This window comes from Hippopotamus amphibius, chromosome 6 (assembly GCF_030028045.1).
Source record: "Hippopotamus amphibius kiboko isolate mHipAmp2 chromosome 6, mHipAmp2.hap2, whole genome shotgun sequence".
Classification (NCBI taxonomy): domain Eukaryota; kingdom Metazoa; phylum Chordata; class Mammalia; order Artiodactyla; family Hippopotamidae; genus Hippopotamus; species Hippopotamus amphibius.
In genome coordinates, this window is record NC_080191.1 from 59,522,599 (window position 1) to 59,547,584 (window position 24,986).

Below are 24,986 nucleotides of genomic sequence, written 5' to 3' on the forward strand. Positions count from 1 at the left end.
AGAATTTTTATTGAGATACAGTTAACAGACAATAAACAGCATATATTTAGAGTACAATTGGGTATCCCAATCTCCCAATTCATCCCCACCAACCCTCCTCGCTTTCCCCACTTGGTGTCCATGTGTTTATTCTCTACATCTGTGTCTCTATTTCTGCCTTGCATTTCCTCTTTCATAGTTAGCATTTGCCTTATGTATTGAGGTGCTCCTATATTGGGTGCATATATAGTTATAATTGTTATCTCCTCTTCTTGGATGGATCCCTTGATCTTTATGTAATGTCCTTTCTTGTCTCTTGTAACATTTTTTATTTTGAAGTCTGTTTTATCTGATGTGACTATTGCTACTCCAGCTTTCTTTTGATTTCCATTTGCATGGAATATCTTTTTCCATCCCCTCACTTTCCGTCTGTATGTGTCCCTAGGTCTGAAGTGGGTCTCTTGTTTTTGTATCCATTCAGCCAGTCTGTGTCTTTTGGTTGGTGCATTTAGTCCGTTTACATTCAAGGTAATTATCGATATGTATGTTCCTATTACCATTTTCTTAATTGTTTTGTTGTTGTTTTTGTAGGTCCTTTTCTTCTCTTAAGTTTCCCGCTTAGAGAAGTTCCTTTAGCATTTGTTGTAGGGCTGGTTTGGGGGTGCTGAGTTCTCTCAGCTGTTGCTTGTCTGTAAAGCTTTTGATTTCCCCATCGAATCTGAATGAGATCCTTGCTGGGTAGGGTATTCTTGGTTGTAGGTTCTTCCCTTTCATCATTTTAAATATATGGTGCCACTCCCTTCTGGCTTGCAGAGTTTCTGCTGAGAAATCAGCTGTTAACCTTATGGCAGTTCCCTTGTATGTTCCCTTGTTGCTTTTAGTAACATTTCTCTGTCTTTAATTTTTGTCAGTTTGACTACTATGTGTCTTTGCTTTTTCTCCTTGGGTTTATCCTGCCTGGGACTCTCTGCGCTTTCTGCACTTGGGTAGTTATTTCCTTTCCTATGTTAGGGAAGTTTTCAACTATAATCTCTTCCAATATTTTCTTGGGTCCTTTCTCTTTCTCTTCTCCTTCTGGGACCCCTATCATGCGAGTGTTGGCACGTTTAACATTGTCCCAGAAGTCTCTTAGGCTGTCTTCAGTTCTTTTCATTCTTTTTTTCCTTATTCTTTTCCACATCAGGATTTTCACCATTCTGTCTTCCAGGTCACTTACTTGCCCTTCTGCCTCAGTTAATCTGCTGTTGGTTCCTTCTAGTGCATTTTTCATTTCATTTATTGTGTTGCATATCTCTGTTTGTTCTTTAATTCTTCTAGATCTTTGGTAAACTTTTTGATCTTTGCATCCAGTCTTTTTTCAAAGTCCTGGATCATCTTCACCATCATTATTCTGAATTCTTTTTCTGGAAGAGTGCCTATCTCCTCTTCATTTAGTTGTTTTTCTGGTGTTTTATCCTGTCCCTTCATCTGGTACAAAGTTCCTCTGCTTTTTCATGTTCTCTATCTTTCTGTGGCTGTGGTTTTCAGTTCCACAAGACGAAATACTGCTGATACTGCTTGATACTGCTTGATACTGCTGTCTGCCCTCTTGTCAACCATACTTATTCTTGACTTTTGATTAGTTACCTAAAATCTTATGAAGGACTTGGTTCTTTTCTTGCGCTTGACTTGATCAAGCGACTGCCCTTCATCATGTATCATGACAGCTGTGTATCATGTTGCGTCTTCTCTTTTTGCTATGCTATGCTGCACATTTTGAAGTTCTGCTTTAGTTTCGCTACTTATCTTTTCTATGATTTCAGATATTGCTTCTATCAGCCAGAATTCTTGATTGTAAGCAGTGAAAACCAAGCTTGACCTATCCATGCAGAGAAAGGAAGTATTGACAGGCTAGTGGGAAGCTGCAGAATTGCCAGGAAGGCTGAAGAACTGGGCCAGCCAGAAGGGAAGGCACATGGGCCACCACACTGTGAGGCTGGTGCCAAGCCCAGGTCATGAGGACAGAGAAGGCAGCCACAGTCACTTAGTAGATGGCACCACTGCTTGTCCTCTGCCATCACCACTGTTGGTATCTTGGTAACATGCACGTGTGACACACATCTGAAATTGAGTATTGCTGTCCTTCTTTGTTTGTGTTACTAGCTAATGAGTCAGAGACCAGAGCATGTGCATGGATTGGCTGATCCTGGGTCACATGCCAGCACCCTAGTTGCCAGTGAGTTTGGGAAAGCAAGTGTCTGGTATTTTCAGCCTCTCTATTAGAGGCAGAGTCTGTCTCTACAATCCTGACACTAATTACAATCTCTGTTTTTTTCCCACACCACCAAGCAATTCTTAGTTACCAGTTGGGTGTCATACAGTTTAATTCAATTCTGACACTCTCTACCTGGAAATAGCGTTAGGTCCCACAGATTAAGAGCTCAGTCCTACAATACAGCCCCCAACCCCCACTTCAGATGGCAGTCACAAATCCAGGTTGTTATCTGTGTTTTAATTGACTAGTTATAGATCCAGAAGTTCCACCAACCCTTTCCTTGGGTTCCATTAATTTGCTAGGGCAGCTCATAGAACTCAGAGAAACGTTTCACTTACTAGATTACCGGTTTGTTATAAAAAGATGTAATTCAGGAACAGCCAGATGGAAGAGGTGAGTAGGGCAAGGTGGGTGGGAAGGGGTGAGGAGCTTGCCTGCTCTCTGAGTGCCCTACTCTTCCAGCACATCCATGTGTTCAGCCACCTGGAAGCTCTCTGAACCTGTCCTTTTGAGTTTTATGGAGGCTTCATCACATAAACATGGTTGATTAAATCATTGGTCATTGGGAATTGATTCAATCTCCAACCACTGTCCCCTCCCCAGAAATCAAGGGCTAGGACTGAAAGATTCAACCCTCTAATCACTTGGTTGGTTCTCCTGGCAGGCAACCCCCACCCTTATGTGAGTTTTGAAAGTGTCATTAATATAACAAAAGACACCTTTTAGGCGTTCAACATTTACAAAATTCCAAGGGTTTTTGGAGCTCAGTGCCAGAAATGGGGAAAGACTATATACATATTTCTTTCTCTAAATCACCATATCACAGCCTCCTGTCACACTCAGTGAAGAATTATCCAAATACCAAAAGTGTTCATAGTCTGGGCAACCAAACGGACAGACCAATGTTCACCATGCTGCTGCTTTACCTCTTGCGCTAGTGGTACTTCAGGAAGTTTTTATTGGTGAGGTATGTGTTATTATCATGTGACTCTTTACATACTGGTTGACCACTTAGGAAGTTTTCATGTCAGCATCTCATTCAGTGAGGTGGAGGGAGTATGGTAATACTGTTTCATAAGTAACCTGGTGGGCAAAGAAGTAATGCCGTCTGACAAAGGACATGCAGTTCTGGGTGGAACTGGAGCTTGACCTTGTGCTTCCGACTTCAGAGTCCATGCAGCCTGTTCCCACTGCACCTGCCTGCAAGACACAGTGCCCTGGTGCAGTGCTGAGAGGGGCTCAGGAAGGTATGTTCACAACACGCATACTCACATGGAGCCCCTTCCAAGCACAGCGATGCACGCTAGCAGATCTGGTTCCGCAAGGGCCAGTTTGGCGTTTTGTATTCTTGTTCTGTCTACTTGTGTTGTTCAGCGTTGTAACATCTCTTTGGTTGACTGAAGCCATATGTCATTCTGATGGAACCTGGACTTTGGCATTGGCCTGGCAATCACTCGGCTGTGGAGTACAGCCATAAAAATTATGAAACTGTATCTGTTCATTAGACTGGTGGAATTTACAAGCACTTTTGTGACTGTGCCCCACACCTTTATGCTCTGGCAGATGAGAGTACAGTTGGTTAAAAGCCTTCACACTTTTTTCCCTTTTTGTGAATTGTTGTTTGTTGTGGATTACTGTAGAAGCCAGGTAGAAGAGCACTTTAAATGATTATAACATTGGCAAATATGTTTTGGGAATTAACTACCTCAAAACAAGTAGTGCGAGAAGTGTTCAAGTTGATTATTTTTTCATATCATGTTAAACACTTCTGCTTATATCATATTAAACACTTCTTAAATTCTTAAGAGTTTTAAGAATATTAGGTAATTTTTCTGCAATAGGGACAGAGGGTTTGTATCTTAATGTTTTTTTTTTTTTTTTATGAAGTATGACATCACTTCTTGCTGTGAGTTAAGATATAAACTTGATACGTGTATGTATACACATGGGAGGTGGGGGGTATGTGTGTTAAGCGTAGCATTCCTGTGTTTTAGACTAGGGAATCTCTCATATCTTGTAGGAAAAACTGAGAGTCAACTCTTTCCTAATGATGGGAGGAAAACAAAGCAAAAACAGCAACAGCAAAAATCTCAAACCCTCGCTGCATCAGTAGATGGCAAAGAGTAGAAGAACCCTTCCAATATTGGAAGCTTTTAGCAGTCTGTTCTTTGGGGAGCCCAGATCCTCCCCCCCACCCCCCGCCCTGCCCCCCCTTGGTGAATTTGAGGCGTGAGGTGGGAGCCAGGTGGTAAGTGAGTGCAGGTTATTGTTGCTGAAGGGAGAGGAGGGTGAGAGGACAAGTCTGGGAGTTATAAGTATATTTTCTGAGGAGGGGACATCATAAAGTGAAGAAAAACTCTGTCATTAGTCAGCAGAGTCAGAAAGAGGAATGTGATTGGAGAGAGAAGGGAGGGGGTAGAAACTGGACTACTGGTAATGAAGGAGAAAGGGAGAAAACCAGGGAGAATGTCATATGATTGTGTCAGAGACAGAAGCTTACTCCAGAGCCTTTGCAGGGTAGATCATAAGTTGGTGTCGTGTTTAAATTGTCAAACGTAATGCTTTATATAGAATAAGAAAAATGTATAATTATTTAATAAATATGTTATGTAAGATTTGCATAAGAAAATACTGATGGCTCTTGGTGGATGGTAATTATTAATTTATTAAGCTTTTATTATTTTAGAAAATACTTGTTAATTTTGTATAGGAGACATATTTTACTTTGACAACAGTTTGTGTAGTTGTTTTCTCATATTTCTAATGTAGAGAAAAAGGCCAAAGAGAAGGATTTGGAAGCTTGATAGATAGAGGAGGTCTTGTTGGCTCGACAGAGGTTAGAAGGGGTTTAAAATGCAGGAGCCTGTGTGTCTCTGCAGCTGCACTGTCGCAGTGTGCTGCCCTAGGCCTGCCGGACTTTTCTCAGCTCTGCCAGGTGACTGACTTGTAACTGGGCCCAAGTGAGCCACCCCTAACCCCCAGCCCCTCCCCTCTCTCCTCCTTCCCAACCCCCACCTTGGCTGTGAGGTCTGGAACAGTGTCTTTGTGGGCCCTCCTTTAACCTCAGCAGGCTGATTTCAGTTATTTAGTACCAGGGTAACCCTATAGCTGCTTATCTGGATCCAGACTGAGGTCTGATATGTGGTATTTGAAATTTGGATGTATCAGATTTGAAATTCATGATATGCCAAAAGAAATTGGAAAAAATTAGATAATTTTTAGTAGTTTTATTTTTCAAATAAACAAATAATGTATGTATATGTGTAGTGTCACCTATACCACATTAAGGTTCTTTCTCATAACGTGTGCACATGGGCTGTATTGTCTTCAGCTCTGTGTCACTCATTTTTCAGGGAGTCTGAGGATTGCATGGGTTCCTGTACCTCAGTATTTGACCATTTTCACCACCCACTGGAGTTTTAGTCTGAGTAGTAGCCACTGGGCCGTGCTTAGTGTTTGTTCATGTCGGTTAAAGGGGAGCAGTTACAGCAATAATTTCCAAATGGTACGTATTCTTTAAAAATTATTGCATGGTTTTGGAATGCAATATTTGATTTCAGAGAGCAGAAAGTTTACCTCCTTACCAGTGACTTATTTGGGTCACCATGGAAAAGATGTATTCTTGGCCAGCAATGTAAGGAGGCATCCTGAAGGTGGGTGTGGTAAGGGGGAAAGCCTTAATGGGCTTAAAATTTTTCCAACGACAATTCGTAGTTGATATTTGAGGGTTAACTATAACTCATTATCTTGGGTGGTAACTCAGGTTTATGTTTTAAAATGAAATGTGCTAATTTATTACAGTCAACCATTCATACAGCCAGTGTTGTTTTGTTTGTTTGTTTGTTTGTTTAAGCATCTGCTGTGTGCATAGCGTGGCCTGGGAATTAATCAAAATTCTTCTCTATCATTACCTCACACTACACTGAACTGTTTATTCCTCATTCCTTAATGTGTTCCTGTCTTCCCCAACTACGTTTCTGTTACTCAACAGAGATTCCTCTTTTTTCTCTTCTCTGCCAGTTGAGACTCAAGTCGTCCCTCCAGGCCTAGGGCCAATACTTCATGTCTGAACAGCATTTCCTAAAGCTCTAGGACTTATTTCCCCAGCTCTTCAAATGGAATTTACCTGCTTCCTTCTCTGCTGTCTTTCTGTTACTGCTCAAAATCTTCCTGTTTATTCTGAACTGTAAAACGTATTCCCTCTCTCTCTCTCTCTTTCTCTTCTGTTTGTAAGCTGCTCCATGGAGGGATTTTGTCTCATTCATGTTTCTATCTTCTGCAGAGCCTAGCTGATTCTTTCGACACTTTATTGCTCAATTAAATGTTGAATCAATACATGTGATTTAATGGAAAGTATAGAGAAGTTTGAAATCCAGTTGGGAAAACAAAGCATAGATACAGATACCAACTTTAAGGGAGCCTTGTCATGTCTTTCTCCTTCAATACTGCAGTCTGTTTGAATCAGGAGACCAGACGTCTATCACTGATTCTGTCACCAACTGGCCACATACTCTTAGAACCTTCACAGGGAAGGTTCTCTGTGAAAGGAGACTAACTCCTCTACCCCTTTTCATAGAATTACCATGAGTTAAATGAGATCATCTGTGTGAAAGAAGTTTAAAAGCACTATGTACATATGAAGTGTTGATATAGTCGTGAATCTGGTGGGGGGTGGGTAGCTGATAACAGTGAACAGCTTTTATAATGACATCTTTCTGGTAGTTACTTTAGTAACTTGTTTTGGAGAAAAGAATCAGAGCTGAGTAGCCTTATACTGTAATTTGTGGTATAGGGGATTTCATATTGAGGCCTCAGGGTAGAGAACAAAGTAAGGTTATGATAAAAGAGTACAAGGGAATCGTGAGGAGAGGGGAGAGTTCCATAGCTTAACTTCTATATTTTCTAAAGGTGCAAACTCAAGGAATACAACTGCCTTCAGTTTCTTTTGTTTCCCAGTGCTGGTTGGTCAGGGGTTGTTTGTGAAACACCTTCAGGCTCCCTGTTCTCGTAGCTTCTTACCCAGTGCCTCTCTACCTATAAGAGTCTTTCTTGTGAGCATTCACTTTTTCAGTTATATGTGACTGTCCTTATTCTTCTTAGTAGTATTACTGCAAATTTCAGGTAGTTGTAGCTTTAATTTTTTTCCAAGTATTTCTCCCAGAGAGATTATTTGCCTGAACATTCATATAAACCTGACAAAGAACTCATTGCTGTGGAGCCTCAGAATTGCCCCAGGGACGTGGTGGTCAGGATTTCCACAGTTAAGGTCCTCCCTGCTCTCCCCACCCCTAGACAAATATATTGCCTTATCCCTGTGAGGTTTTACTCTTCTTCTTCTTTTGGGATCTATGTGGAAAATCAAAAGAAGTCATAGCCCTTTCTCTTTACTCTTTATATTTAAAACTTTACTCCCATCTCATTTTCCTTGCTTCGCCTCCTCTGGAATTCAGTCCATCTCATGCTTTTAGTCTCGTCTCTTTCCTTCAGCTGCAAGTTTGATATGTATCATCTCTGGCGCTGGCCTCTTGCTCGCTGTGGCCTGCCCTCATTCTCCCGATTCTCTGCTCGGGACCATCCCCAGCCGCTCCAGCCTCCTTTCTCGCCTTCACCCATTCTTACTGTGACTCCTGATTCCTTCCGGGAGTTACTGTCTCCTCGTCTCTGAGCAGTAGGCACTGTTGGGTGGGTTGTTACCCTGTTCTGTTGGAGTTTGCCTTCTCTCTGTTTGCTGGTTATCGCCTGTCGTACTGCTCCAGCTGTTCAACCTACTCAAATCAGCAGTGGTTCTATTTCTCTGGCAGTGGCATTGTGTATCGATGGCAACTGTGGGTCAGGGAGAGGAACTTCAGGAACCAGTATCCATGGACACTGATTTATTCTGACACAGTATCACTTGGAACAGCTTTTCCTGAGATGCTCTGAAAAAAATCATCCTTGAATGCAGTGTTTTTTGAACAGTATTAGTGGGAGCATGAAAGCAATGTATTAAGCTGCAACCAGAAATTTTTAAAAAGGGAATTTGAATATAAACAAAATATGAATGCATCACATATAGTAAAGGATGTCATGTGTGTTCAAGGTTGTGATATAAAATATAATTCTTCTTTTGATTTGGAATCAAAACATTTGAAAGCCATTGCTCTGATTAATCTTCAGTATTTTTAGCTCCTTTGATTCCTCACCTCCTTTTCTTTTTAATGGAAATTTAAGGTTTTTTTTTTTTGTAGCTGAGATAAAGTAGAATTAGGATATGGCCTATTTGCAGGGCAACTTGCTGGAAAATTGAAAGCACAGTTACTTGATTTACCAGTTGCAGAACAGGTCAGCTACCCTCCACGTCAGCTCCACGTCAGGGCGTGGCCAGCTAAGCAGCCTGTGTCCCAGCAAAGCCCTGGAAGAGCCTATAGAGAAGGCACTACCTGGAGGCTCCTCTGCAGTTGGAGAGTTTCATTCAGGAGGATTAGAACCTGTTCAGGGTGGCACGCCCAGACCCAAGCAGTTGATTTGTCCTGGACTTATGGGGTGCTCATAGTCTGCTAAGGGGGTGGCAGGGATTTCTAGGTTTTTTAGGCTCCCACCAGTCTGGGGAGTAGAGGACATTGCAAAGAGGTTTTAGGAAACACCAAATGACCGGATACTAGTGTTTTTACTTCTTTTCTCTGGCAGTAAGAAATAGCTATAGGTTTTAAGTGATCGTGTTGATTATTGAAAGTAATATCTCTGGTTAGAAAATGACCATTGGTCACTAATTCCTCATACCTGGTCTTGATTCAGGGAGTCTTCCTGAATCAGTGTTGCCTTGCTACTCTGATGGACTTCCAACTGGTCTTGTAAGCAACATTCTTGAAAGGAAACTAAATATGTCAAATGAATAGTTGGAAATCGCCCCCACCCCCAATATGTATAATGCATCTTTTAAATTTAAAGGATTTATTAAAGTAAAAATTTTTTTGGTATACTGTTTGAAATCTGGCTTTTTCCTTTTAAAGGTAATGTAAGAAATTGTTTTTTTATAGTTAAAGTAGAATTAGAATATGGTCTAATGATGTACCCCTTCATGTGTTAGCAAAATAGTTAAACGGCTTTCATATTACTCCAAAGGCCACTGACTTCCCTACAAAGGTGCTTAGAATGGATAGTCTGAGAACACATCTGTGTTCAAGTATAGTTTTGTGGGGGATAATTATAAATTTGATTATCTGTTGTTTTTCAAAATGAATAGGTTAGAATGTCTAATTTTAATGATTTAAAATAAATCATTAAATTTAAATAGAGAAAGAAGTGAAACTTTTGTTGAAAATTCTACATTAAGTAAATCTTCCTCTCTCCACTCCCAAGTGCCTTTCTGTTAATGATTTTAAAATGTCAACATCCTATATTTTTTCCTGACCAGTCTTTTGGGAATATTTGGCACATGTGTTCCATCTGATGAAATAAGGAAAAAACTGCAGATCTCAAGGGAAATAATTAAATGATTTTCTCTTCCTATATAAACGTTTGCTTTAAAACATATATTTCAAGGGCTTTGATATTTTTCTCTAAAGTGTCATTTCCTCATACTGTCTCAACCTCAAAATGAAACTCCTCTTTAAACTATTACCCAATATCACAAGTTTATCATATAGGTTAAATTCATGTGCTAAATGACTCCAACTGAAGAGCCTCCCCCTCCTCACTTTTGCCTTGAGTATATATCGGTGTTCGTAGAAATTTTATATCCTAATACGTTCTAATTTCAGTGTTTAAAACTTAAAAAAATTTGTGTACATTTCTCATTTGTAACCATTGTGTTTTTACTCACCTATTTCCCCTTTTTCAACCCCTTCCCACTCTGGCTGCTGCTTTTATGTTCTTTGGGCTCCCCAGTACTCTTGTCTGTTCTTACTCTACTCTCTGCTGGAACAGAGCAAGTTCTGCAGAGCGTTCTTTGCTCTTCTTGTCCCAGCCTGAGTGTCCTCCATGCGTTGCTTACATGCTACTCCCCAGTCCTTCCATTCAGTGACCGAGCATCCCAGGAGAGTGGAAAGAGGCCTGGGTGGGGAGGGGGTGTGCGCAGAGAGTTGAGTTCTGTTTGTGACTCTAGCTGGGTGAAATTGTGTGCGTGTTTCCTAACCCTTGACCCTAGCTTCTTGATCTTATTAATAAGGAGAGGGTTGAACCGGTGATCTCTGAAATCTCTACCAGTTCTAATAGCACATGATAAAGTAATTTACAATAAAGTGTAATTAGGCTTAGCCTTCTGAGGATGGGGGAATGGATGTGTATTTTCAGTTTAAAACAATAGCTTATTGATCCAAGCATGTGATTGTTTGTGTTGCATATATTTTTGAGCACCCCCCCCGCCCCCCGCCCCAGCCCGCGAACTCAGACTATGATCCAGGGAATAAAATACAAGAAGTCAGTTTTTCAACCACTGATGTACATATATTTTTCCTCTAGTCTTACCTTTGTAGATGGGGTTCAGGGGAGAAGTTATCACTGATTTGTGAGCAAGGGTAGGTTGGCAGTAGAAACACTTCCCAATGCAAAAGAACTTCGTTTTCACTCCTCATTATTTGTTATAAGTTCATTCTGAAAGTCAGGGCAAAAAATAAAATGACCAGCTAGCTTTGGTTTTTTGAAGCCTGTTCTGTTCCTGGGTAGCACAGGACAAAGCCTGCAGCTGTCTCCCCACCCTCCGAGTCAGTGTCAGTGCCTCTACTCAGGGAGGATGCCGGTAAAGGTCCCTATACTGGTTCGTCCCCTGGGACCATCTATTCTTAGAGTCTTCAGTCTACTGAATTCTCAGAGTCTCAGAGGAAGCCAGGTTTGGGTTTTGGCCGTGTTATGTGGAGAAGTCTGACCCTTTTGCATTACCATTACTGTTATTGTTCTTCATTTATACATTTTCACCATACACATCATTTGCATTTAGGGGTGGCTAGATTAATGAGTACAAGTTTCTCCTTTAAAAGGTATCTGATAAAGCACTTAGACTGTATATTTTTAAAGGATCACATTTTAACACATACAGTTTTTGAAATATCCATTTTTGAGGGCTTTGGTAGTTTTTTTACTCACATTTTTTATAAACTCAGTTACTAAAATCATTCCCTTCTTCCCTCCCTTTCTTCCTCTTTTTTTGCAGGGGTGGGGCAGGAGAAAAAAATATATACAAAAGATATAGAAGCAACTAGCCCCCTCACCCACAAATGATGAACTTCAGACTCTTGGAAAAATGCAGTCACATTGTTCCCCGCCTTGACTCTTTAAAAAAAGGAACAACTTCAGAGCTGCATTAAAAAATCACGGACACACACACACGAAATTTAAATGCATGGTATAAAATCCCCAAGGTTGAAAGATCTTGCCATGAATGGTCTCTCTCCTCGTGTGTGTGTATGTGTGTGTGTCCCACCACCAAATTAGGTTCCTCTCCATAGAAGATACCAGTTGCTTGTCTCTCCATTGGCTGTTTTAAAATTCTAGTCTGATTCTGGTAAATCCCTGTTTTTTCTGTTTTCCCCACTCCATAGTTATCTCCAATAGAACAGTCTTTTCAATCTAGCATTCACTGCACATGTTCCAGTCATGCGGTTACAAAGTTAACATTGCAGCCTCAGCAAAGGTTATCTCTTTAAAATTCTCTGAAATTCCCCTTTGGCACATCCATTTTGGTAGCTGAGTTTATATGGGAACGTGGTGAAGCTCTTGGCTCCTCTTTTTGTGCTTTATGAAAATAGAAATCTCTGGCCAGAAGGGCAGGTAGGCAAGAAGCTCCTTCTACAGTTCCCATCAGTTGCACTGTTGAGTATTTTCCATTTTTACCTATCGTAGACAATAGTATTCTTACCATGTGCATGTGGACCAAGTGGGTAGTTTTTAAAAATATGAACATACTGTATGTAGCCTCACACTTATTTTAAAGTCTTATTAGAAAACTGCTCTTCTAACATGTGAGAGGTACTGTTGTACTGTTCTGACTTCTGATTTTGTTCTTTTTATTTATTTTTTTTAAAGAATTGAAACAACTCAAAGATTATTCAGAACTACCTGTTGCAGTTTAGGCAGTAATATAACAAGAAAGATGGAAACTCCAAATTGCTTTTCAGCGAGCCTGTTTTCTTGGTAAAGTGCTTTCCTGAATGGAGACAATTGAGTCCCCGCGAAGCAGCTGAGGCCTTCCCTCCCTCCCTCCCTCCCTCTCTCCTTCCTTCCTTCCTTCCTTTTTAGAATTAAAAAAAATTTTTTTAACTAGCTTTTTCTAGGAAAATGTTGCTTCTGTTAGCAGAGTTGACCTGTTTGTTACTGTAGATGGCCTTCAGAGCTCTTCTTTTCTTTCTGTACGTACCGTGAACTCTGCAGAAGTAGGGCTTCATGTAAGCCATGTTGATGCGTTTCCATAGTTATGATTCTCTAATTTAAAAATCACTGCGTGTGTTTGGTATGGAAAACTTATTTTTCATTTTGTTTTAAATGTAAGTACTGGTAACCTAGATGTCAAAGCTTCTGCATTAGAAATGAGCAAGGCTCCTTTTACTATTAAATGTTTTTCCTGCTTGTTATATTGGTAAGGCATGTAGACGCATAGGTGAGTTTTTCTCCTCATGATGATTTATGAAAGATTTTAGGCCACTTGTTTTGATATGCTAATTGTGTTTGCTTCTGAATTAATCGTTTACTCTTAGGTAGACCCCTCACCCATTCATATACTGGAAATATGCTCCTTTTTTTTTTTTTAGCTGAAATTTTTACAGTGAGGTTTATCATCTTGTACATTGCATACATACTCTCTTTCTGAAGCTGCAGAGTTTTTTCTTGTTATGCTTCTGATTTGTCAAAGAAGCGCACCGTAGACCTCATAGATTTGTGATGTCAAATGCCCTTGGTGGATCCTTGGGAAGAAAGTATTTTAAAGTGCATAATTAGGGCACTTGAGCATAAAACTACAATTATACACTTGTGTGTTAATTTTGCATACAGTAAGACTTCAGTTCAACAGTGGTTGTAAATGAGAGGAAGCATTTTACTGCCAGTGAATGCCTGAATTTTATGAATACTTAAACAAAATCTCTTCTAACTGGCTGACCTGGAAAGGTGAAAACATCTGTAGTTAGGAGGTAGAGGAGAGTACAAAATGTGTATTAGAGGTTTCTTTTTAAAAGTAAGTAGAAAGGTGATTTTACTTTTTGCGTACAGCCATGCTTGCTGTGCCTTTGGAATCATTTATACTATTTTAGCTGCTAGTCCACAATGAAGAGTAACCGAGTGGATAAGGCAATGAAAATAATCAAGGGACTGAGGGGGCAGAAAGCAGTTGACGAGGAATCTCTGATCTGATAGAATAAAGGCTTTGGCTGGCTTTGATCCACCATGCATTTGTTAATCAAGTTCCACGTACTAGCATCAGGGGGCACTCCTTGACGTTTGGAGTTAATTTTATGAAAACTAAAGGATGTACCACTTTACAAAATGGATAATAATGTTCCAGAACTTGTTACCCTCAAGAGGTAGCATGGACTAGAAATATAAATTAATTTAAGAAGGGTATAAATAAATTTGTGGGTAACAGAATGATAGTGATTATGAAGAAATAAAGGCTGTTCAGAACATATTGCTGACTTTTGCAAATTGAGGTCATGAAAGGCACTTCCATTTAGTTCCCACAGCCATGTAGAGTACTCATTCTGCAGAACGTTGGTCTGACCTACTATTCACTTAAGCTGTGATTTGCTAAATATAGAGCAGTTGGACTTAGAATAAGCAGTGAAATTTTGTAGGCAATTAATAATTATAAAGAAATCCAAGAGAGATTATATTATTTTCACTGTTTATGATCTTATATTGTGTACACCTGATAAGGAAGTTTTAGAAAACAAAATTTATCATGAAAAAAGACTTACTACTGATGACAAATGAGAACTTTTCAATTTAGTTTCACAAATCAAAAAGTAAATTTATTTTCTGATATGAATTAAAAAATTTTTTTTCAAGCTAAGGGAGTGGGCTAATAGCCCAGATATGTTGGTTATTTTTCAGTCTATTAAACAACAGCAATGTTTATGGCCCGGAAGTTATCTGTTAGGAGCAAGGGCATAGACAAAAATGGAAGTGAGCTCCGTAGCAACGAGAGCTGAATAACTAGCTTGTTTGTATGGTTGGTCCTCATGCCTGTTCTGAAGTTTTAGACACTATTTGACCCTTGACTGCTTTGCTGATTCCTCCAACCCCACTTTGCCTTTTTTTCTGTTACTCAAGGGAAGCTGGACAAAATTTGAAGGAACTTACAGCTTTAGTGTACAGTGCATACAATAAGCATTCAGTATACATTTGTTGATTGTTTCTCAGTTTTCAAGCATAAAGGAGTAATTTGAAGAAATTATGGAGTCCCCCTCCCCCCGCCCCCTTAGACAAGCTTAAGGACAAGATTTATTTTTGTTTTTAAAATAAGAAAGTGAATTTAAAAAAGCACCTAAATTGTTTAAAAGTCTCACTTGGGAACTTAAGGGACTCTAGATTGTGGATCATTTGTAGGATTTTGACCTTGTAAACTTTATTACCTTCTAACACATTATTTTTGACTAGACATGTTGACATAATAAAATGTCCTCTTGCAATTGGTTCAGCCACACATCGACTTAGCATCTGAATTCCTTGCTGTGGGGAATTTTCAGTCTGTCTCTTATGCATGAAAAATAGCATTTACTCTTTCTGTGAAATCGGAAGCCAGCAGAATTTGCCACAGTAATGAGTAAAATGTAGTTGTGAACTATGCTTTTTGCCTTCCTTTTTTGAAAGTAGAATTTATGTGGAATGACTCAAATTTATGATGAAAAACAAACAAAAATTAAGAAGCTTTCCGCTGTTAAACATAAATTGTTCTAATATACTTTTTGATAATTCTTAGAAAGACAGCAATGATTAATCTAAAATAAATTGCGTTTAGTTCTAGATTCATGAAAAACTCAGAGTTAGTTTAAGAAATGATACATAACATTTGATGTGTATTCTTCTGGCCTATTCTTTACTCACAATGCATACACAGATTTTCTTTTTTAAAAATTTTGTAACCTGCTACCCCTTAAGTACCACCTCAAAAATCCATGGACAGGCTATTCAATACGTATTATCTGCAGTTCGATTCATTCATTTTAATCACTCTGTGATATTTATTGAATAAAATATTATTACCCTCCCTTTTTAAACCAATCTCTGGATGCACATTTAAGCATTTAGGCTGTTTCACTATTTTTGAGTGGGGGTTCTATCATGGGGGTGCAATGACCTCCTTGCATTCTTGTTTTTTGTTTTTCCTTAAGGTAAATTCTCAAAAGCAGAATTCTGGGTTGAAAGGATAGTGTTCCTGTACATATTGTGACTTGCATTCAGTATTTGAATTTTCATACTCATGATTATTTCAGTATTAATTGCTGTGTAATGTTTTAGAATTATGAACATTGAAAATATGAAAACTCCCTGTTAAGCATCTAGGAACAGTTACTATTTTATTATCAAATAGGAAACTTACATCTAGGTGTAAGTAAAACAGGAATGGTTTGACATAAATATATTATAAAAAATGTGAGGTCAAAAGTTTAGATACCTTTTTCCTTATTGAATGTATATACATATTTTTAAAGGTATAATATACATGGAATGAAATGCTCAGATCTTAAGTGTACGATTTGATGAGTTTTAACAAATAATGCACATCTGTGAACCAACCATCCCAATTAAGACACAGAATCTTTTCATCACTACCAGAAATTTCCTCATCCCTCTTTCTAGCTAGTCCCCCTATTCCACAACCATGGTTGTGATTACTGTCACTATAAATTAGTTTTGCCTATTTTTGAACTTCATATAAACAGATCATACAGTGTGTTGAATATGTATACATTTAATACAGTTCTAGAGGGAATTGTAGATCCCAAACCATACTGTTCTTCTTAGAACAGAAGGATCTGAAGCTAATATGAAAATTATATACTAGAGTAAGAACAATAGGTCTTTGAGAAGAATTGAGTTGGACCCTTACCTTACACTGTATACAGAAATTGACTCAAAATGGGTCAGATCTAAAAACATAAGAGTTAAAGCTGTAAAACTCTTAGAAGAAAACATAGGGGAAAACTTCATGAGATTAAATTTGTCATTGATTTGTTGAACATGAAACCAAATGCACAGACAACAAAAGAAAAGATAGATAAACTGGAGTATATCAAAATTAAAAAGGACACTATCACGAGAACACAGAGGCAACCCACAGAGAGGAGAAAACATTTGCAAATCATGTATTATATATAAGGGATTAATATCCAGAATATATAAAGCACTTCTACAACTCAACAATAAAAAACAAACAAGCCAGTTTAAAAATGGGCAAAAGAATACAGTTTTCCAAGTAAGATAAACGACTGATAAGCATGTGAAAGATGCTCAAGGTCACTAATCATTAGGGAGATGAAAATCAAACCCGTAATGAATATGATACCACTTCACACCCATTAGGATGGCTATTACAGAAACAAACAGAAAATAGCAAGTGTTGTCAAGGATGTGGAGAAATTAGAACCCTTGTGCATTGCTGGCAGAAATTAAAAAATGGTATTGGTGCTGTGAGAAACAGTATGGTGGTTTCTCAGAAAATTAAACATTGAACTACCATCTGATCCAGCAGTTCCACTTCTGGGCTGGATATATTTCCAAAAGAAGTGAAAGTAAAAGCTTGAACCGATGTTTGTATGCCTGTTTTCATAGCAGTATTATTCACAATGATGAAAAGGTAGAAACAACTCAGGTGTCCATGATGGATGACCAGAATAACAAAATATCTTATATACTTACAGTGAAATATTTTCTAACCTTAAAAAGGGATGAAATTCTGATACATGCTGTAACATGGATGAACCTTGGAGTCATTAAGCTAAGTGAAATAAGCCAGACACAAAAGGACAAATGTTGTATGATTATACTTACATGCGGTAACTAGAATAACCAAATTCATAGAGACAGAAAGAATAGTGGTTACAGGGGCTGTGGTGGGAGATAGGAATGGGGAGATATTGTTTTAATGGAAATAAAATTTCATTTTGGGATGGTGAGGTACTGAAGATGGATGGTTGTAATGGTTGAACAATGATGTGAATCTGCTTAATGCCAGTAAACTGTACACTTCGTGATTAGAATTCTACATATGACTATAGCAAAATCTATTTTTCCCATTTACCTACTGTGTTGGAATTAGATTGTGTCCTCTTTCTGGCTCTTATAAACAATGTTGGATCAAATATCCTTCCTGGGACACATGTGAGTGTTTCATGGATATGTATTTACAAGGGGAATTGCTGGGTCGTAGGGCGGTGCACCTTGAAACTTAGTGGAGAAACTGCCTTCTCAAAATTCTTTAGAAAGGAAAAGGTTGAGGATATAAACCTGATCATTTCTTCAGTTTTGAAGTATGAACAAAGAGTTCAGGGTAAAGTACAGTGAAGAATGGGGCCTGGAATTCTGCACAATTAATTTGTTACAGAGATTCATATCCTTTATCAGCGTAGTTTCCTAAAATAAATACTTAGAGTAAATGAATCATTTTTAGCAATACTTTCCCTCTCCAGTAATGTTTGAAAATTTAAAGCATTCACACTTCTTTGAAAATTGGAATAAATTTTTTGTTACTGTGTGTGTTCGTGTTCCACTTTAAGATCCTCTTTATTTAGAAATGAGAGAAATTTTTGTTTTTCTTATTTTTAAATAACAAACAGGAAAGCTCTGATCTTAGGCATTTTCTGGAGATTTCCATTTGGTTTAGTTTAGTGATAAATGTCCAGTGCATTTGCTGGGTGGTCATGACCTAAAGGGTTATTAGCCAGTAATAGCCGAGGGTACTCTGCTGCTGTCAGTGTGAGGTTTGGGGTTTTTGGCTGTTGGATGAAGCTGAGTATATGTGTATCAAAGACTTGGATGGTACAAGTGATTTTGGTTTTGTAATGTGTTCCATCATTAGTTTAAAATTTTATATGATAATAACTTGATTTAATAATCCGTTGAACAATATTCATTTATTCATCCAAAAAACACTGAGTGGCAGGCCCTCTTTCAGGAGGCATACCATGGGTATAGGAGTGTGTAGTCTAGTAATGAGGACAATTAAAGGGTTAAATCTAATACTCTCACCTGTGGTAAAATAAAATCAGAAAAGGCATAAGAATGATGGTGGGTTAGGTCATTGAGGAAGGGGTGGTGTCTGAGACAGAAGTGCTTTGTATCCTCAATTCTCAGCTCTTGATCCTGAAAACTCAGTAACTCTTGGTTAAATTTCACTTGAATCCAGCAGTTTGATAATCTTATCTACCCTGAATATGGTTAAGAACTAAGAGATAAACAAAAAGACTCGGTAGCCAAAACTGATTTCACAAAACTTGAGACAATAAAGCTCGTATGCTTCCCTCATGGACTAGTCCTTTGGGTCTTCATAACTAGTGGGTTTCTCAGTCCTCAGCAGATGCTGTTAAAGGTGGAGGTCAGATGGTGAGCAGTGGCTGAGGGCCTGATGGAGTGTGAGGAGTGGCAGTGCGAGACCAGAGTTACTCTGGGATTTGTGCAGATGCAGTTCGGCGGTAAGCTCTGGGGCATTCCACATATTATGGCTCCACCCTTTGATTTATGTTTCTTAATGATTGTTTGGTTTAAGATGTCAGAAAATCATATAGTAGAACTTTGAAAGCTCTACATCTAAGTTGATTAAAGTGAAAACATTATTGATCATTAAAGAATGAAGACATTAGTTCCTGACAACTGAGGTATTAGAAATTTGTTTTTAAAGGTAAGATTTAGTTAATAATTAATATTTAAGAGATAGCACTACCACTTGTAGTTTAATAAGTAATAGAATCTGTGTAGAATTCCAGGTGGGATAATAATATTTCTGCTTATAATATTGACATGAGTTAATAGAGGAGTTTGCAGATGGGGTTTTTCACAGACAAATACTGTTATGTGATTGATCATATTCACACAACTGAGGTACAAGAGGACTTGGATTTAGATTTCATACATTTCTAATAGAGAGATTCTTTAGCGACTAGAATTTAGTAATCTCTGTTTTTCGTGGCTCCCATGTAAGGACAGTAGACCAAATGCAGTAGATTGGCTCTAGGCCCCAGGTCTTATAGCCCACTTGTGCTATGTTATAAGTTATCCCAGGTTCTCAGAGGGATGGGTGCCAGTTAGTTAGTACTAAATAGTTAGCTCCTGTATCTAAAAGGATAGCAAGTAGGTTTTTAATTGTGGAAGACAGTAATGAAATCTCCCAGGCAGATGCTTCTGATGGCTCCCCCTCTGACATTTGCTTTGTTCTGCAGATTGTTGCTATGGGCTCATTGAAGATTTGCTTACACTGCCACCCATCCTACCTGCCTGCCCTGCATCCGACTTCTTTCCCCACTTTTCAGAGTTGGAATAGATAATAAAAGAATCTAGTAAGTTCATGGCTGCTCTAGTGTTAGGAGACTCCTGTAATATGTCCTCTTGTCTTGGTTAGAAAATACCCCCCCCCCCCCCAACACTTCTATATTGTATGTAAGGGTTTCTGTAAACCAGAAAGTCAACATATTAAAGTGCAATTCATAGGGGAGTTGCTGGCTGTGTTGACTGAGCTTTACAGTCATTTTAACACTGGCAGAGTGTTATCCTAACTGCTTCAACTCAAACTGCAAAGATGCTTGTGTGAAATACAGTATTAGATATCAAATCAAACATATGGGTGCTGAGTGGAAGGAGATGTGTTGTGGTAGTATATGGTATTTTAGCATGTGGAGTTGTATTTTATGGAAATTCTTTGGCTTGGCTTATGGCAGGGACATACATTCATTATGAGATATCAAGCTGTAAAATAAATAAAAGCAAAGAATTCAACTGTGCTGTTGAATGGTTTTCAATACAAACTTGTCTGTTCTAGTGACTTAGGGTCTGTGTGATGAGAGGCATTTGTAAGCCATTGTGGCCAAATGTTTTGTCATCATTACTAGCAGCTTAAAATAATCTAGATCGGGTCAAAAGGAATATGAACTTTTAGCTTTTTGCATTTTTTCCCTTTTACTTCATTGTATATGTTGCGAATTACAGTGCTAATTGGTCTGAGGCAAAGATATTTAATATTTCCCTCCTTACTCTTTTTCCTCATTCAATATTCTACAGTCAATTTGTTTTTTAAGTGTATATCCAGAACTGATGACTGAACTCTTACGTATGTGGGCTTATGGCGATCGAGTTCTTGGAGTTCTCAAATGGACCGTGTTGTGATATTAACAGTGACTTCACCATTCTCTTCCCAGGAGTGCTTTTTGCCATCCTGATATCTTGTTTTTCTTTTCCTCTCCTGTCCTTTCTCTCAGTCAGGGGAAAAGAATTCAACAGGTTTCTCATTTGTAAGAACATCAAAAAATATCATCAATGGTGTATTAACTGCATGAGGAAGGACTTTTCTTTGAACAATGATTTCAAGATTTTTCAGGCCCGTGTAAATCAGAAATGGAGAAGACTCATTTTAGGTCATTTTGTCTATATCTCGGGTATTTGCAGCACAGTACACTTCATATCGTTAACTGTTTTTTAAACTAGGAAAACACTGTCCTTGTATAGCTATGAATATTTTTCCATCAGTAACTCATATTGGTGGTTACATTGTTTGATATACATAGTATTGTTTTCTAAATGGGTTTTATTTTATTATAGAACAATGTTGTTTCTTTTTAGCCAAAATAGTATTGGTTGATGGAGTTGTTAATGTAACTGGTATCTGCTAAAATGTAATTGAGGCATTCTGACCTTAGTTGAAACAAACATGTCCCCAAACCACAAGCATCCTACAAAATATTAGTAAGCGAGCTTGGACTGGAGTTCATTTTCATTTGAGTGTTGCATGGGAATGGATTAGCATAATGCTTCTTTGACTTTCTTAGCAGAAACAGTTTTTTGATATCAGTATCAGGAACTTTTTCCCTCCACCTGGATTTTTGTGAAATTATCAATATTTGATATCTGATGAAGTATTTTTTAAAGCAGAGTTAAATTACCTTTTGTCTTCACTGATAGTATGTGAGTAGAGGGCAACATGCCGATTTATCTAATGGAGAGAATATTAAAAATATTGAATTCAGTTGCTTAGCAAAGAACCCTCTTCATGTTGCTGAATTGAAACCATATTTGATTTCATTGAATTGCACTGACTTTCTCACTTGCTCTGCTTGACTTCTTGACAGATGCCACCTCAGTATGGACAGCAAGGTGTGAGTGGTTACTGCCAGCAGGGCCAGCAGCCTTACTACAACCAGCAGCCACAGCCTCCTCACCTTCCCCCGCAGGCGCAGTATCTGCCATCCCAGTCCCAGCAGAGGTACCAGCCACAGCAGGTGAGCACAGTCCTAGTCCCCAGGCCTCTGTTCTGTGTGCAAAGGCCAGATCAGGTTCTGAGACATCTTCCTGCCCCATTTAAAAAATTTCTGTTCTCAGTGGTAAATTTTCTGTTCTCAGTAAAGTTTTGAGAAAGTATAGAACTATAATCTAAACTGTTTGTGGATGAATGGATGTTTGAGATTGAAGGGTGGGAAGAATGACTCGTTTAATAGCTTTTTGCATTACTGGTTAGTGACAGCAGAAAACGTCAGTCATTGCATGTTCTTTGTCATTTGTGTTCTGAATCTTTCAAGAAAGTGCTCTGTCACTTTGTTGAGGCTTATTCAGGAAAATGGTTTTATCGATCATTTAATCTTGCTAGTTGGTATATACATGGTATTTTTGTCTTGAGCTTTCTTTTGATTTGTTTTTGTTTTAATGGTAAGAGCTACTATATCAAAACATTGCTGCCTTTGGCAGTGTTATTCTTCCTAAACTAGCTTATAAACAGATTATCACTTCAATTACAATATATTAAAATACTAAAGGGAATCATGTACTTTAAGTATGTTAAACAGTCTCTAGTTTAAATTAGCCTCATTATATACTCTTTTAGATTATTGGGCTATGTATTTCAGCTTATATGATTTATAGAACAATAGTACATATGCATTTGATACAGTGATTCAGTTTCATCTTGTTTTAGAGATTGTCACTGAGTGATGTTAAAAGGTATGAGCTCAGGACCTGTACTCTTCAAATAGAACTTTCATAGCACTTTCAGTCATAAGCATCAGAATGTAACTTTGCATTTTATATTTTCATCTCTTCTTTCATTTTTGTGGTTTGGGGATGGTGAAGAGAGGGAAAGACAATGACACTGACTGTTCAGTTTTTAAAGTGCTTCTTGCACAGCTTGGAGAGATTGTTGATGCTAAGCAAAATATATAAATATATGAAGCTTAATTTTAATAAATTCAACTGATTTCTTAAGTATTTTCTTGGGTTCTTTGGAGTCTTTTCCCATGTGTCTTTTATTTAAGAGTTCCAAAAACAGTTTATGACTTTAAACAAACATGTTAAAACAACAGCTGAGATTGAAGATCCTATAGAATCTTGTTTTTTGCATATATGTTTTCAAAATTTTGGTATTATATAAAGTGATTTATAGAGATAGGGATGTATATTATTTCAAAGTTACTTAGTCTGGTCTTTTATTAAAATGTGGGAAAATTAAATAACCTTTCAATACCATTTCTTTTTAAGTGAGAGAGACTGGTATCTGGGTTTATGATATATAAAGTTATAGGCTTTTTCATGGGCTTTCAGAGCCTTATTGAACTTCTCTGTAGACAGAATGTTTTGTCATCTCATCAAAGTTTAAGAAGGACTCAGTAGAGAGATTATATTACTCATTTTACTTCAGTGTGCTAAAATGAATCTCTGATTGTAAAACCAATTTGATTAAGGATTCTGAGTGCCTGTCATTTCCTTCAAGACCAAGTTCAAAATTTACTTCCTTTATGAAGCATTCACTGATGACTTCTTCCACATGGCAATTAGTTATTTAATATCCTTCATAGTTAAATATTTAAAGCATACTACAGGTAAAATCTTATTTTAATGAATACTATTTTAATGTGCTTAGTTTAGGTCTATTTTATCCTTTGAACGATACTGCTATTATTTTATTGACTTAAATGCAATAAATTATATGTCAGGAAATACTATATAAAAATGACTCCTTAATGTAAATACTCTCATTTTTTTGTGTATTGTGAGGAAAGCCAAATATTTCTCAAAGTATATTGGAAATTTTTTCTTGTTTTCATACTTCCTAAGTATATTCTAAAACTTTTTTAAGTTTCAGTAAACTTTTGGGACAAAGAAGTAGAAATCAGAGACATTTAGGTAGCCTAATCAGAGGGTCTGATTTGACAGGAACAGTTTTGGTTTTTAGGGAGTTAGATGTTCTGATAGACTTGGAAAGTTTATCTAGGAAATGAGATCTAGAGTTTTAGATATAGTTAGCACCTTCAAAACCAGAATAATCCCCCCAAATCTTTCCCAAAACAAAGTAAAAATAACCACTAGAATATTTTCAAAATCAAACCAAATTTTAATAAGAATTTATAATACTGTTAACATACATTTAGAAAACAAATAAGCTCAACTCTTTAACATTAGAAGCCAGTGTTTCGTAACAGACGGCGGCGGCGCTTCCTGTAGACTTAGATTTTCCTTTTGTTGCCAGATACTGTATACACGGTCTGTTGATTTTTGTATTAGGAGATCATCAGCAAGTATTACTCTGTGTCTTTTGTTAATGTGATTGATACAAAAGGTAATTTTAGGGTTCCATTAAGATACCTCACTATGTGTCTTTAACATTTTTTCATGTGTAATGTTTTGAATAATCAATATATTCATGTTTCGAAAATTAAAAAGTAGGATGCACATCCAGATCTCCCACCACAATTCCTCTTGCCTAGCTCACCACCCACCTCACTCTTTGCTAGATAACCACTTCATTAGTTTATTGCATGTTTCTTTAGTTTCTTTATACAAAGAAGCAAAACACCGTATTTTCATAGTTAGCTCTATTTTTACACAAATGTTGGTACACTGTAACATACTATAAACATTCTTCTGTTCTCTGTCATTCCCCCTTCCCCACCCACTTAAATATATTTTCTGTGGTTCTTGCCAAAGTAGTACATAAAGCAATCCTCTATTCTTTTTTATAGCTTCATTCCATTTTATGTACATATCATAATATATTTAACTAGTTCTCTTTTGATGGGCATTTAGATTATTTTTAGTTATTTGCAATTTAAACAATACTGCCATGATGCTTTGTATATGTGTCATTTCATAAATGTCCAAATGTATATGTAGGATAAATTTATGGCTGTGTCAATGGGTAAAAGCAGTTGTAATTTTGGTAAATATTGCTAGGTTGTTCCTCCTAGGGGTTGTACCAATTTATATTCCCACCATCGATGTGTGAGAGTACCTACCATGTGCCAATAGCATGGTTTTAAGAAGCTTCTGGATTTTTACCAGTCTGATAATGTAGGTTTTTTTTTAAGCTCTTTATTGGAATGTAATTGCGTTACAGTGTTGTGCCAGTTTTTACTGCACAATAAAGTGAATTAGCTATATTTATACATATATCCCCATATCCTCTCCCTCCCGTGACTCCTTCCCACTCTCCTATCCCAGTCCTCTAAGACATTACCTATGATCGAGTTGATTTCCCTATGTTGATAATGTAGTTTTAATTTACATTTTTCTTGTTATGTGTGATGTTTAACATCTTATATATTTAAAAGTGTTTGTTTCCTTTTTTTCTGGACTGTCAGTGCATATCTTCATA

The 24,986-nt window shown here is 37.7% G+C and overlaps 1 protein-coding gene across 7 annotated transcripts in view; it reads left to right on the forward strand.

Annotated features, from left to right (window-relative positions):
- Positions 1–24,986, forward strand: part of ARID1B (AT-rich interaction domain 1B) — a 389,909-nt gene that overhangs the window by 97,035 nt on the left and 267,888 nt on the right. For all 7 annotated transcript variants that reach the window (XM_057739653.1, XM_057739658.1, XM_057739654.1 and 4 more), the window contains one exon: positions 21,475–21,624. In XM_057739653.1, the coding sequence (XP_057595636.1) occupies positions 21,475–21,624 (150 nt within the window). The remainder of the gene's footprint in view (positions 1–21,474; positions 21,625–24,986) is intronic.